This window comes from Anopheles stephensi, chromosome 3 (assembly GCF_013141755.1).
Source record: "Anopheles stephensi strain Indian chromosome 3, UCI_ANSTEP_V1.0, whole genome shotgun sequence".
NCBI lineage: Eukaryota > Metazoa > Arthropoda > Insecta > Diptera > Culicidae > Anopheles > Anopheles stephensi.
In genome coordinates, this window is record NC_050203.1 from 54,938,038 (window position 1) to 54,950,843 (window position 12,806).

At 46.4% G+C, this 12,806-nt stretch overlaps 3 protein-coding genes across 13 annotated transcripts in view; 2 read left to right on the forward strand and 1 right to left on the reverse strand.

The window, feature by feature from the left end:
* LOC118513394 (magnesium transporter NIPA2) lies at positions 1-1,844 on the forward strand. The gene is made up of 2 exons (XM_036059075.1): positions 1-547; positions 720-1,844. Exons 1-2 carry the CDS (start codon positions 313-315, stop codon positions 1,586-1,588), a joined length of 1,104 nt encoding a protein of 367 aa, XP_035914968.1. The 5' UTR covers positions 1-312; the 3' UTR covers positions 1,589-1,844.
* Positions 1,743-12,174, reverse strand: LOC118513392 (PIH1 domain-containing protein 1). Of its 2 annotated transcripts, XM_036059073.1 has the most exons (4): positions 12,000-12,172; positions 11,811-11,910; positions 2,154-2,887; positions 1,743-2,080 (listed from the first exon to the last, which is right to left on the reverse strand). In XM_036059073.1, the coding sequence occupies exons 1-4, from the start codon at positions 12,066-12,068 to the stop codon at positions 1,901-1,903; spliced, it is 1,083 nt and encodes a 360-aa protein (XP_035914966.1). In that variant the 5' UTR covers positions 12,069-12,172; the 3' UTR covers positions 1,743-1,900. The 2 variants fall into 2 exon arrangements, with proteins under 2 accessions (XP_035914966.1, XP_035914965.1); XM_036059072.1 differs by having other exon boundaries at positions 1,743-2,887; positions 12,000-12,174.
* The window catches only part of LOC118513387 (multidrug resistance-associated protein 1), a 24,442-nt gene continuing 19,449 nt past the window's right edge, over positions 7,814-12,806 (forward strand). For 6 of the 10 annotated variants that reach the window (XM_036059056.1, XM_036059058.1, XM_036059055.1 and 3 more), the window contains exons 1-2: positions 7,814-8,006; positions 12,586-12,708. In XM_036059056.1, the coding sequence (XP_035914949.1) occupies positions 12,664-12,708 (45 nt within the window). In that variant the 5' untranslated portion in view covers positions 7,814-8,006; positions 12,586-12,663. The remainder of the gene's footprint in view (positions 8,007-12,585; positions 12,709-12,806) is intronic. The other 4 variants (XM_036059057.1, XM_036059062.1, XM_036059065.1 and 1 more) reach the window with 1 other exon arrangement.

A 12,806-nucleotide genomic window follows, 5' to 3' on the forward strand; every position in this document is an offset into this window, starting at 1 on the left:
TGCTGTCTCATTCATTCGACTGCTCTAATCAGATCGAAGCGTAAACAAAACATCACAGAACGAGTGAGAATCCGATTGTAGCTAAAATTAAGTTACCGCTGTTTTTCGCGTTTCTACTCGATCCGATAACGAAACTCCGGTAGTGCCAGTTCCCAGTGCAGTGTATGCAGAAACCATGTCCCACCAATTGTGACCATTTATCGACAGTCGACTCAGCGAGGTGAAGCAAAACATCATACGACCCCCCACACACACTCCGAGCACAAGCAGTGGAAATCAATTAAAGCAACTACCGTACCGTGTGGAGCAACGATGCCTTCCCCCAACCAAGGGGTGCCACCGCCTCCGAGCATCGACGAGCTGTACATGGAGCGCGACTTTTACATCGGACTTGCGCTGGCCCTGTCCAGCAGCATTTTCATCGGGTCTAGCTTTATCATCAAGAAAATTGGTCTGCTCCGGCTGTCCCGGGTCGGTTCGGTGCGGGCCAGTGCTGGCGGGTTTGGCTACCTGCGTGACTGGATCTGGTGGGCAGGCCTTATCTGCAGTGAGTACAAACAGATGAATCATTCCACAGAACAGCGACATTCCTCGTTTGCATGCGTCTGTGAGGGGGGGAACGAGAGAATTTGATAAGGCCTACTATGTTGCGACTAGACGACGATGCTTCTGAGAGCCGTTCTAAACAACCGTTCTCTCCGCTTTTCCTTCTCTTGCAGTGGGTGTTGGAGAGGCGGCCAACTTTGCCGCTTATGCCTTTGCGCCGGCCTCGCTCGTGACGCCGCTCGGTGCCCTTAGCGTGATCGTAGCCGCCGTTATGGCTTCCAAGTTCCTGAACGAACGGTTAAATCTGCTCGGCAAACTTGGCTGCTTTCTCTGCATCGTAGGATCGACCATCATCGTCATACACTCGCCGAAGGAGGGTGAGGTGGAGGATCTGAATCTGCTGATTAACATGCTGCAAGATCCCACCTTCATTACGTACGTCGTGCTGATTCTCTCCCTTTCGCTTTTCATCGCGTGCTGCATTGGACCGCGGTACGGGCACAAGCACGTAGCGGTCTACATTCTGCTGTGTTCCGCGATCGGTAGCCTAACGGTCATGTCCTGCAAAGCGCTCGGGCTCGCACTGCGCGACACCCTGTCCGGCAGGTCGAACGACTTCGGGCTGTGGCTTCCGTACTTTCTCATCATTGTGACGGTCGTGTTCGTGGGCATACAGGTGAACTACCTCAACAAGGCGCTGGACATATTCAACACCAGCATCGTGACACCGATCTACTACGTCATCTTCACGACGCTGGTCATCACCGCGTCGGCGATCCTGTTCAAGGAATGGCGCCACATGCGCGCCGAAGACATTATTGGCGATCTGTGCGGCTTTTTCGTCGTGATCGTCGCTGTGATACTGCTGAACGCGTTCCGCGAGATGGACATTAGCTTGAGCGACGTGAAAGGCATTATGCGGCCGAAGCGCGAGCTGCTACACTCATCGCACAAGGGTGCCCAGTACGAGGACTATCTGAACGACAGCGAAGAGCGGGGCCCGCTCAAGCCCCAGTACGGTACGAACTACTTGAATGCGTAACGACAGCTGGCGGGCTGTCGGGATGGGCCGCCGGCAAAGGAGGATCGCCGCAGTACGTTACATTTGGCCCGGGAGGCGACCGCGGCCAAGCTGAGCTTGTTGAAGCAGGTGTGAACAAAACGAGGAGACCAAAAATGAAGACAGCTTCACTAAATTATAACCGAAATCAGACACACTGACTTGGGGCATTTGTTTTGTTTTTAAGCAATACTATTTGAAAAGAAATTCTCAAAGAAAACCGCTAAAACCTGTGTAACTAGTTTAAAGTAGCTTAACAAAAGGAACACTCATTTACACCACACGTCGCCCGGTTTAAGCAGCCAAAACCGGCATCGTTACTTGAAGTATCTTTGTGGTGGTATCGAACCGGGCCTCCACCTTGCTTTCGTCGATTCGGTAGTCCACGAACACGTCCAGCAGATAGCCTTTCTTGCGCGCTTCCAACAAAATGCGATCCTCCCCAACGTCTAGCGTGATTTCGCTCGAAGAAATCTGTTCGTAAAAGAAAGCAAGATAGCAGAGTAACAACCAAAGCCCACGTCCCGGATCGCTGGCAAAGACTTACACAATCCGGCAGATGAAACTCGCCAATCAACTGTTTCGCCCGTCCGGCCGCCGGTTCACGGAACAGCTTACTTTCCGGCTTCTTTGTAGCGGCCTGCGAGATGGCCAGCTTTGTCGGATCGGGCACGTACGGTTCCGGTTCCGCCAACGGTACCACCGTGCGCGAGCTGTTCGTTTCGTTCTTGACCGTTTTCACCGTGCCGGCGTCGATCTCTTCGATCAGTGGTTTCCTGCCGGCCTGCTTAGCTAGCGGCCGCGGATTATCGAGCTCGGTCAGCAGGGCCTGATCTTCGGCCGACTGGTGCGGGTAGCTTTCGATCACCTGCTTCACATCCCGGTTCTGGATGTTGTGCGAGATCAACCGGTCGACGACCTTTTTGTTCTTCAGCACGCGAAAGTTCGTTTCGTCCAGCGCAATGTTGTACTTGTTTTCTAGCCCATCGAACAGCACGCTGATCAGGAACTCGCGCAGCAACCCACCGGAAGCAATTTTCGCGTAAAACTTCGTGCTGATCGCAATGTCACACACCTGGCAGCCTTGGTTGGATTTGTCCATGGTTGGGCGCGGCACGGTAATGCTCATCGGTATGCGGAATGAGTTCGGATCGCCATCGTTCAGGGTGCGGATCAGCTCGTCCTCGGTGATGTCGCGCGGCGGCGGAATGCTATCCGTTTGGCAGAGGTTGATGAAAAACTTTTCCTTCGTATCCTTTTTGTACGCTTTGATGCAGAAGCCTTGTGAAGCAGAAGAAGAGAAGAAAAACCAGCAACACATAGCAATTAGCGGACACTGAGTTATGAATGATTAAACGACTTTTGTTTTGGGAAAACAGACAATAATTTTAAAAAGGAAAGGGTAATAATTTTGTAATCATACAAACAGGTTGTAAAAAACAAATAAAAAGTAACGAAAAATACAGCAATGAAGATTCAGGAATTTCAGGGTGATCTCTTAACACCGATCAGCAGACCAAATAAATTATGAATTTGCCAGGATGAAATAAGCTCTTATTTTTGCGGAACGCCCAAATCGCAAGCATTGCACAAAAATACGGGGTGACGATCTGGAACGGAATTTGTCCTGCAAACTACAAGGATTCCCTTTTAATTCCCTTGGGTCATTCTCCTTTTTTTAATAGCGCCGAGCCTTCCTTTAGCATCTTAATTACGCGAAATTGTTCATTCACACGCCAAACAAAAATGAGATGTGTTGAGGTGTGAGTCGGTTGTTTAAATTAATGACTTGATGAAAATTATTTGACAAGCTCTCCGGTGATTCAGGACCTCCCATCGGGTCTCAGAATTATATTGCGAGATATTTCCAACATTTTGACATCATCTTTGACTGTCTGATGGATCATCCTCTAAGGAAGGCTTCGGTGTTTTAAGTGAGTCCGCCGAAGCATTTTTCAAATTGCGGGAGCCGTGTAGTGTCTACACCGCAGAACTAGCCGCAATCTAGTACGCACTATTGATTATAACAGCGAGACCTTCGGATCAGTACCTCATCTTCACAGATAGCCTTAGCGCTATTGAAGCACTAAGATCCCCGAAGGCTGTTAAGAGTCAGGATTTCCTTACCATGAAAATGATAGAATTGTTTGGCTCAATGTTCGACAAGGCGTTCAGGATTTCGCTAATTTGGGTACCTTCTCATTGTGGAATTCCCGGCAACGAGAAGGCAGACTCACTGGCCAAAACAGACCGTCCAACAAGGCGCATTTTACGACCGTCCGATCTCGGCCCGAGAGTTTCTTCGTCTACCACAGCAACTTTTCCTGTCTCGCTGGCAGAGCATGTGGGAGGCGGACAATCTCGGGCGTTTCCTTTTCTCGATCTCTCCGCAAGTGTCCCTGCGCACCCTTGGTTCGGTGGGATCTCTGTGGACCGGACATTCATATGCATGATGTCTCGACTTATGTCGAATCAATTCGCGTTAAATGCTCATCTGCAGCGTATAACTCTGGCTCAGACGAAGGTGTGTGTCTGCGGTGACGGATTTCACGATGTGGATCACCTGCTGTGGTCCTGCGTGGAGTTTGAAACCACAAGACCCTCCTTGTTGGGCGTAGTCGAAATGTAGAAATAAATGTCGGGTGTAGAAATAAGAGAAGTGTTGGCGACTAGGGACCTCGCCTACATGAGGCTCATCTTTCGATTCGCCAGAGACAACGATCTTATCCTTTGATTCCGCATCCCCATTATCCTTCCAATCCATATCCGCCATCCCTTTTTTGTTATTCGTTGTGCTGTCCATGTCTTACGTTTTTTTTCAACGGGTGATCCGTTGACCAAGCAATTGCATTCGAGGGCAATTTTCATACTGCCGTTAAAAGGAGGCAGGCTTTTTCGTCTGTGCTCCAAGTCAGTCCAGCTTTGGTACAGCGGGGTCGCCTAGAGCTAGGCTCGGGAGTGGCCAGCAGGTACAGCCTCGTAAACAGCGGTGTCACTCCAGCTGTTGCGAGATGGAATCCGCCGATCGCTTTTGAGTTCGATGTTGACTTGGTCGATCACGGGCTGTGTCATTGCTGGGCTGCTTGGAGAACATTGCACGCAGAAAAATTTATGTTTGTCCAAATAACTGTGCTTGTTTGTTTCAGTCAAGCCCTGATTCTACAATAGACAACCGGAACAAACCAAACCCCATGGAAGTCATAGCCACAACAATAGAACCGGACCAAAAAACCTACAACACACACACCCGGCCATGCCCGCGATATGGCAAATAACTAGGAGGAAATGCCTAGTTAATTTCGTTTAATTGTATTTTGCGTGAGTTTAATTCACATTCACCACATGCGGTGGTGACCATACGGCATCAGTCCGTAATCATTAATAAATAAAATAAATAATCTTTGACTGTCGCTAAACCTCGAGATATCGGGAAACGATCATAAAGCATTTCAATTGCTAAGGTACTTTCGAGATCTTCCGTAATGAAGATATGTGCCCAAGTGCATTGCTTTCAGGAAAAAAACGAAAGAAAAGAAATGAGTAATAAACCCTTTCCATCGAAATGACACTAATTTAATCGCAAAATTCTCAGAAAAGCAAAACCATCCATCAACTAGACTGCCGATTTGCAGTCCGTTTGATAAATATAATCATCTTCCCGTACGATCGTGAACTTGTCCCAACATGAAGGACAATCCTTCTCCTATCCCATCGAAAAACACAACACAAACAGAACGCTAACGGACACAGATTTTCTTGTTTGTTTGTACCGTAAGCTTGGTTGGTTGGGGGGGGGACGTACAATGACTGGCTAAAATTTTCGTCATCTCACACTCGCGCACAGCAGTCGATGACCAGTCGGCGCGTTTCATGACGTTATCCTCCCCTTCTGATCATCCTTCTAGTGCAATGATGACGTTATCGTGCGAAGCGCCGAACGAGATAAGGAAGCGCGCACGCACCAACCACCGGCCGAAGCCATAGAAGCCGGGCTACCTACCACCACCGGTGTAACATGAGTGTCTCCCCAACCTGATCTCCACCCACTTTCCAACCCCCTTTTTGCAGTCACCGCAAAGGTGGTGGTAGCTTTTTGTTTGGTAGTAGTGGCTTCGTTCCGATACGATACTTTTTTTTTTGGTGTAGTTATTCCCAACTACCCATACATAGAAACCGCAGTGCCGCAAAACAATATCGACGGTATTCGATGAACCATTAACCCACACCGGGGTGTGTGTGTTTTCTAGTGCCCTCGTCAAGAAATATTATGTTTCACGCTCTAAAATGTAGAGCAGAAAGTATGGTGAATTAGTTGTGTTGCGCTATTTCAAGACCTTACCATAATTGGTGGAAAGGAAGGAAGCGAGCTCATTAATAATGTGGGACAAAGGACAGCTTGTGTGACCAGAAAAGCAGGAGGGCAGAAAAAAAAAACAACATTGCACACTTACAGCCCGATCATCACCCCATTCATTATGTGGGCGAATGGCAGGGGTTTTCAGCTAAATGTTCATAAGCATTCCAATAAAAAGAGGTATTTTGTTATTTTTGAGTGTTTTCTAATGATTAACTTGGTGTGGAATACAACGCCTTTGATGATCCGGTTAAAGATCAGCGGAAAGTACAGATCGGAATTGATAGTTTGGGCAGCAAGCTTTCAAAGCTCCATAATGCACTATGCACTTCCCGGCTCATCAAACCAGTTCTTTTGTGGGTTAATAGGTAAATCACGATTGTCCGGAAGATTCTTTCTGCTTCGACCACAACCGTCTTCGATGATTCTGGTGGTCGTGCTTAAACAAGCTTTTCGTCACCTGCTCTATCAGGCATTGCCTCAGCAGTGCCACACGATACGCAAACTTATGGGATTTAATTCAAGCGACCGCCAAACAACAAGCTTATTCGATGTGCCACCAATTATCAAAGGATTGTACATGATTATAGGAAGTCCATTATTAAAATAAATCCATTATTTTAACGTCTCATTTAGGTAATGGTCAACCGGAGTATGGGAAAACTTTTACACGGAAGATTTAAGGTCACTTATTCTTCTTTCTTGGACTAACGACCTCCTAGGTCATGCCTGCCTTTTCTGGGTTACAAGAATTATTGATACTGCATAGTACTATAGAGAGACAGTCGTCACAACGGGGGAAGAACGGCCCTGATGAGATTTGAAACCCGGTCCTGTCATGTGAAGACCGCCGCCCCGTGTCGCACATCTATCACCGGCCCCCTCGCAGGTCTCAATCGTTTTAATGTCATTGGAGGCGACAGCGGCGCCGGTCTTCACACGGCAGGACCGGGGTTCAAATCCCATCCAGACCGCCTCCCCCCCGTACGTAAGGCTGACTACTTTACTCCGGGTAAAACGAAGTCACAGGAAACCAGAAATGGTAGGCCGAGACCTCTCGAGGTTGTAGTGCCAAGGAAGAAGAAGACAAGTCATTTAAAGTTGCAAAACAGGCAGATTTGTTGCTGTAATATAAATGTTGTCTGAACAGTCCCCTCACAAATGTGGGATCGGTTGGCCAAAACTGTTCGAATCTGCCGAAGAAACAGCCACCAGTGCAAGGAAGTTTAAAACATACATAACATAAATTAACTTTAAGTTACCAGAGGCAAACAATCTATCAACAAAAATCATTCTATGTCTTACAAAAAAGTTCCATTAAACAGCACTTAATTAAAAAAAATAGCTAGAGTCTGAACAGATGCCCCCCCACTCACGGGCACTCATTTTTACAAGTGAGTTACGCAAAAGTGTATCTCTTTTCAAACTTTTTAATATAATTATTTTTTTATCCATTATTTATTATTATTATAAATTATTATTACAACAATTTTTAATACTTTTGCTTAACTTTTACCTAAATTTAAGGTAACTCAGTAGCGAAAAGTGAGTGCCGAGAGTGGGAGGTGGGGCGGTGAGGCATCTATTAATACTTTAGCCAAAAATATACGAGTAAATCTTGCGACTACTGTTGCGACGCTATCCCAGCCTACTATTCTACCCCACAAACCCTGCTAGAAAAAGCCGCACCAAACTTTCCTCAACAATGTTGTATGTTGTTGGACCACTGCTCGCTTGGCTTGTGTTGGTGTGTACGACGGCGGCGATGGTGATGATGTTGATGATGACGATTGTAGACACGCAGCGCCGGCCCGAGAGATCGCGGAACCGAACCGAAAGCTTCTCGCGCGCGGCGTTTCAGTTCATTCGGAACGGACGCACCAAGCGGACGACGGCACTAGCGGGCCCACAGCTCTGCTCGGAACAGTGATCTCAGGCTCGTGGTGGTTCAGTTAGTTCTCACCCGTGGGACTAGCATAGTTTGTGACCATTTTTTGTGAGGCGTGCAGTGCAGGAAAGTGCAGTGTGAAAGCAAAGCAGTAGGATGTAAGTAGTACCTGCGTTTCGTACTTTTTATCGCCTTATCATGTGTGCGGTACAGAGTTAAACCGTCGTTAAATCATATGACCAATCAGCCGGACGGTTAACGATTGCTCTGTTACGAATCGTTTTGTTCTTGACCGTGCGCAAAGTGAGGTGGAAATTTAATTTAACCGACTTTCCATTCCAAACCGCCAATTACATGTGGACGCTAGAGGTGTAGCGTGTGCCACCGAAAAACAGGAGCACCACGTGTTTCATTGAACTCGAATTTAAATATACTTATCTACGTACCCGCCACAACCGCGGAGGAACTACGGTTGACGACAGACGGTAGTTTTTGATTGTTTTTGCCACAGTTTCATACACGATCTTGGAGGGTGTATGTGTATATTTAAATCAAACGAAGGGGACGGTGGGGAGATGCGGATGCGGATGATGAGCTTCCTATATCAACGTTGTGCAATATGTCGGGCTTGGAACGATGAACTGAACCGCCGCTCAGTTCAGAGCAATTCTATTCGATGCGATTGGCGGGATCGCGCTGGGCACGAGTTTCCTCACTTAACCGAGGAGCTAACCCGATATTAGATTGACATCGAACGCAGCAGTGCGGCAGCCGTAATGCTGGTGGTGTGCCGCGAGACAGGAGGAGAACATGAATTATTAGTGTGGCGCTATTCCATTAACAATCGAATCGAATTGTGACTGTGCGCGTACGTATCTGTGTGTGTGTGTGTGATTGGTTGGTTGGTTGGTGGCTTTCGCGTGACAATCCCAGCTCACTTCGTTAATCGTCGGTGCAGCGGGCATGTGTGAGAATCCACGATAACAATTATTCTTAAATGATGCCCCAGCACGGGGCCAAAACGAATTAGTGTGATTGAATCGCGAACGTACGTTCGCCGCTGGTGGAAGCTGAGTTGATTGAAAAGAAGATATTTAAATTGCAAAGCATCAGCGCGCATAGAGAGGGAAGATTCTACCGTCCCCGCGTTCTCTTCTGCTGATGGTTGTGGAATTCCGGTAAATGCCGAAAGATCGCAACATAAAAAACACAGGAAAATCACCATAAGGGAAACAAACAAACGCGACTTTAAGCAAACGTTAACGTCCAGCTTGCTATCGGGGTGGTTTAAAGATCGTGATCGTGGTTATGTGTTAGGAGCTCACTACACAGAAGTAACACGCACAAAAAAAGGTCCCACAAGAATGCAATCAAACGTACAACAAAAAACCGTTCCTAAACAGACGGTTTGTCTCATCATCATCATCATCATTCGTTCGGTACATCCAAATCCGGTCTAGCTGCGTGTAGCGGAGTGTTTACAGCGGAGATCAGAATTTGAAGCCTTTATGTCTGGGTAGCCGTTAAGTCGTTTGTTAGATTCAAATTTGGTCTTCAATTAGGATTTAAACCCAGCTTAAAAAAATACTAAGCCAAGTAAGACTTTGGAAGGAGATTTAAATAAAACTAAAATAGATAAGTTGAATCCTAACAGAGGATCCTACGAGGAAACACCCAGGCTAAGGTTGTCGTCTAAAGATCTTCAATTGCTTTTTCGTCACTCGAGCTTCAAGGCAATCGCTTGAGTTTTGGCTCTAAATATATTAAGCTCTAAAAGATTTAGTTTAAAGTTCAAATAAAACATTAAATCTGAACTCCAAAAAAAACTGTCCAGTCGTCCCGACCACAAACCACGCCTGAGAACAGGTGCCTTTTCACCGGACGACAACCATATTCAAATTCGAGCGTACTCAAACGGTGTGCATGTGTGTGCTCTCTAACACTTAATTTGGAACACGACACGTACGTAAAATAAACATAGATATGTTCCCAGTGCCTCAGTTGCGGGCGGAACTGAGAAGAGAGCAGTGATTTATTAAATTTACGTATGACGGATCATGAACAATGCGACCCGGTGGTGAGCTTGCGCCAGAATTGTTTTGTGTGTGTGTGTGTGTGTGTGTGTGTGCCGTGTTAATGGTTAAAAGGTGTCCCCCACGGTTCGCAGCTATATGTGTGGCAAATGAGTGAACATTGGTACATACATTTTACACCAACTCGCCGCAAAGTAACACCCAAGTACGGTCAAGTAAGCGCTCGTGTTCGCGAGCTGGGTGCCCCGTTAGTGCGGAAGATCAAAAGGGATGATGACGATGATGACGATCATGTTGATGATGATGGACCAACACCAAAAACTTGTTCTCCTCTCGCACGGGAAGCTTGAAAGTTCTAGCGCAAAAAAAAAAGATGCGTAACGAACCAAGAATCCAACGGCAATTGTCGGACGGACAGGAAGAAGCAGTGCTAAAGAGATGATCGCGACACACGACGCAATGACTGGCAGAAATTAGTTAGGTTCAGGCACGATCGTTCATGCGCGAGGAAGCTTACATAGATTGCGAGAGGTTTTGCTCCTACTTGTGGAGTGATGATGATGTGTTGCACTATTGCAAATGCTAAACGCTACATGATGATTGAGTTGATTTTCCCGGGACGTATGCCTCATCCGGAAGGCATCGCCCATGGGCGGATCGTAGCTACATCGAGATTCCCATCGTGCTTTATGGTGACCGACTGGTTTGCTACTTTTCCGCTTGGCAATGTCGCGATCGGACCGCCGGTTTGTTTGCGTCCGTGATAAGAACGCACTATTATCAGCTGATGACGGTGAGAGAGGCGTCATGTGTATGGTTGCTCGTTTCATACATTGTTCGCGTTTTGCTAGCTGGCACCCAATCAATGATAACAGCTGGTCGCACTCCAGCACCAGCCCCATATACCACCGGGGAGGTTAGCAATTTTACCGTGCTTTATTCTTTTGCCCCACGCCAGGCAGCATCGACTGCCGTGTGAGATAGGGCATTTGTTGTGGGTTTTAAGCAATAGCTACACATTCCTGTTGATTTACACCGCAGGAGGTTATGTGATTGTTAGTAAGTGGTCAAAGGTTTACTTACTAAACATGCCGTCGTTCGTTGACGCTCGAAAGGGTTTGAACAAAAAGAGCCTTGAGCAAACTATTCATAGAGGCAGAATGATAACAGTGGGACAGCAGCTAAGATAAGCAGATGAGCTCGCCGGGCTGAAACGTTGCTGCTTGGCTTTAGCAGCTACTGGACCCCAATTTGGCACACGCTCCGGCTTTATTTGCCACAGGTCTACAATCGTTCGTCCTACATTTATATTACACCACCTCACATTACTTTCCAGTTCGGCGGGGATGGCTTACGGTGTGTCTATCACAATGCCAGCCTGATAATTCCTCGCGCAGCAAATCAGTAGTGTGGCACGTGCTCGCGAAACAGGTTAAAACATGCACGAACACGTTGGTCCATCGGTAGAATCGATTTTAACGAGCGCCCTAATCAATCAATCATCCTCCTCCTCACTAGCAAGCAAGATAAGCCTTACTCTAGCGCCAGTTTATGATTTGTGAAAGGGTTACATATCTTGAAAGAACAGTTTTCACCAAGCTTGGCTTCCCACGCAAGGAACGGCGAGTCTCTCCCACTTTGTGACGAAACGTTGCGAAACAAAACTGGATTGCAATCAGCATTAACTTCGCTTTGCGCGTCTTGCGTGATGAGCATCTCTTATCTGTACTCTGCCCATCATTCTGGTTGCGATATTCTTTTTATAGCTTTTTTCGAACCACCGAAATTGTATTATTGTAACAATTTGCTAGCCTGTCGTAACGGTCCGGGCAAACAATAAACATACACGTGATAACACGTTTCCAATGAGTGTTTTAACCGACATTGCCGCTTATCGGCCATTGTTTATAAGCGCGCACGTTCGCTTACCTGGAGTCGGTTTAATAACTTTAGACCGCCCGCTACTGATGTCTTCCGCTAGTTCCGCAACCGGGGCCAGAAAGTTCTCCAGCTCCTCCTCAGCTTCATTCTACGAACCGCAAGAAACGGAAGGGACCGTGTTAGTGAGCAGCGTTGTCTCTCTTTTCGACCATGCTTCCAGTTGGATGAATAGCTTACCTTCACTATTTTCAGACTCTTTTCCAGTCCGCATCCATCAAGGAGAATACTTTTAGACGGTCGGCTCATTTTTATCGAGATTCGTTGCCGCGAACAACACTTGTTTATTCTGCACAAAAACAGCGTTCCTGCAGCAGCTGCTCGGTAGAAGTTGTTTGGTGAAATGTCAAAGTTTACAGGGATGCTCAACTGACTGTTGAACGTCAACATCTGCTGAATACACACTGGGACAATCTAGCTCGATTTTGATACAAATGTATTTGCGGTATTTTTTTCCTATGAAGATGATTTTCAATGCTTTTTTTCAATTCATATGCATTTTGAACGAATACATGATTATTTTATCTCTCTCAAACTCAAAAACTTGAAGTAATAGGATGATTAAATAAATCTAAATAGAAAAATGATTTATATTTTCGACCGATTATGACCCACTATGCACTGTGGCCGATTCACTAGCAATCTGAAATTCCAGCACATTTTTAGCTATTTGCGTTTTTTTTTTCTACAAAATTGATATTTGTTTAGTAATACATATATTTTATTTCTATTTTGTTATTTAAATATATTTTTATTCTTATTTTAGTAAAAAATTCTCGTTCTGACCTTCAATCAACTTGACCAGCACCCAACCCTCTGTGCACCGGTGCGTTTCGTTGGAAAAATGGAGACTCATCCAATGGATGAATTTTGTGGCTCTCGGTTTTGGGTAAGTAAATCGGTGCAAAAAGCACTCAAAATGCTTCGAGTGTTGCAGATTCGTGTAGAGTAAACGTCGGTGAGCAAGGGTGTGCTAAAATATGCTAC

What these genes read in the sequence shown, in the direction of transcription:
- LOC118513394 (XM_036059075.1), top strand. Translation starts at nt 313, where the DNA reads ATGCCTTCCCCCAACCAAGGGGTGCCACCGCCTCCGAGCATCGACGAG. An exon ending in GTGGGCAGGCCTTATCTGCA is followed by an intron (nt 548 to 719) that starts GTGAGTACAAAC and finishes CTTCTCTTGCAG; the next exon opens with TGGGTGTTGGAGAGGCGGCC.
- LOC118513392 (XM_036059072.1), bottom strand. Translation starts at nt 12,068, where the DNA reads ATGAGCCGACCGTCTAAAAGTATTCTCCTTGATGGATGCGGACTGGAA. An exon ending in AGAGTCTGAAAATAGTGAAG is followed by an intron (nt 11,911 to 11,999) that starts GTAAGCTATTCA and finishes TGCGGTTCGTAG; the next exon opens with AATGAAGCTGAGGAGGAGCT. An exon ending in AGTTATTAAACCGACTCCAG is followed by an intron (nt 2,888 to 11,810) that starts GTAAGCGAACGT and finishes CTGCTTCACAAG; the next exon opens with GCTTCTGCATCAAAGCGTAC.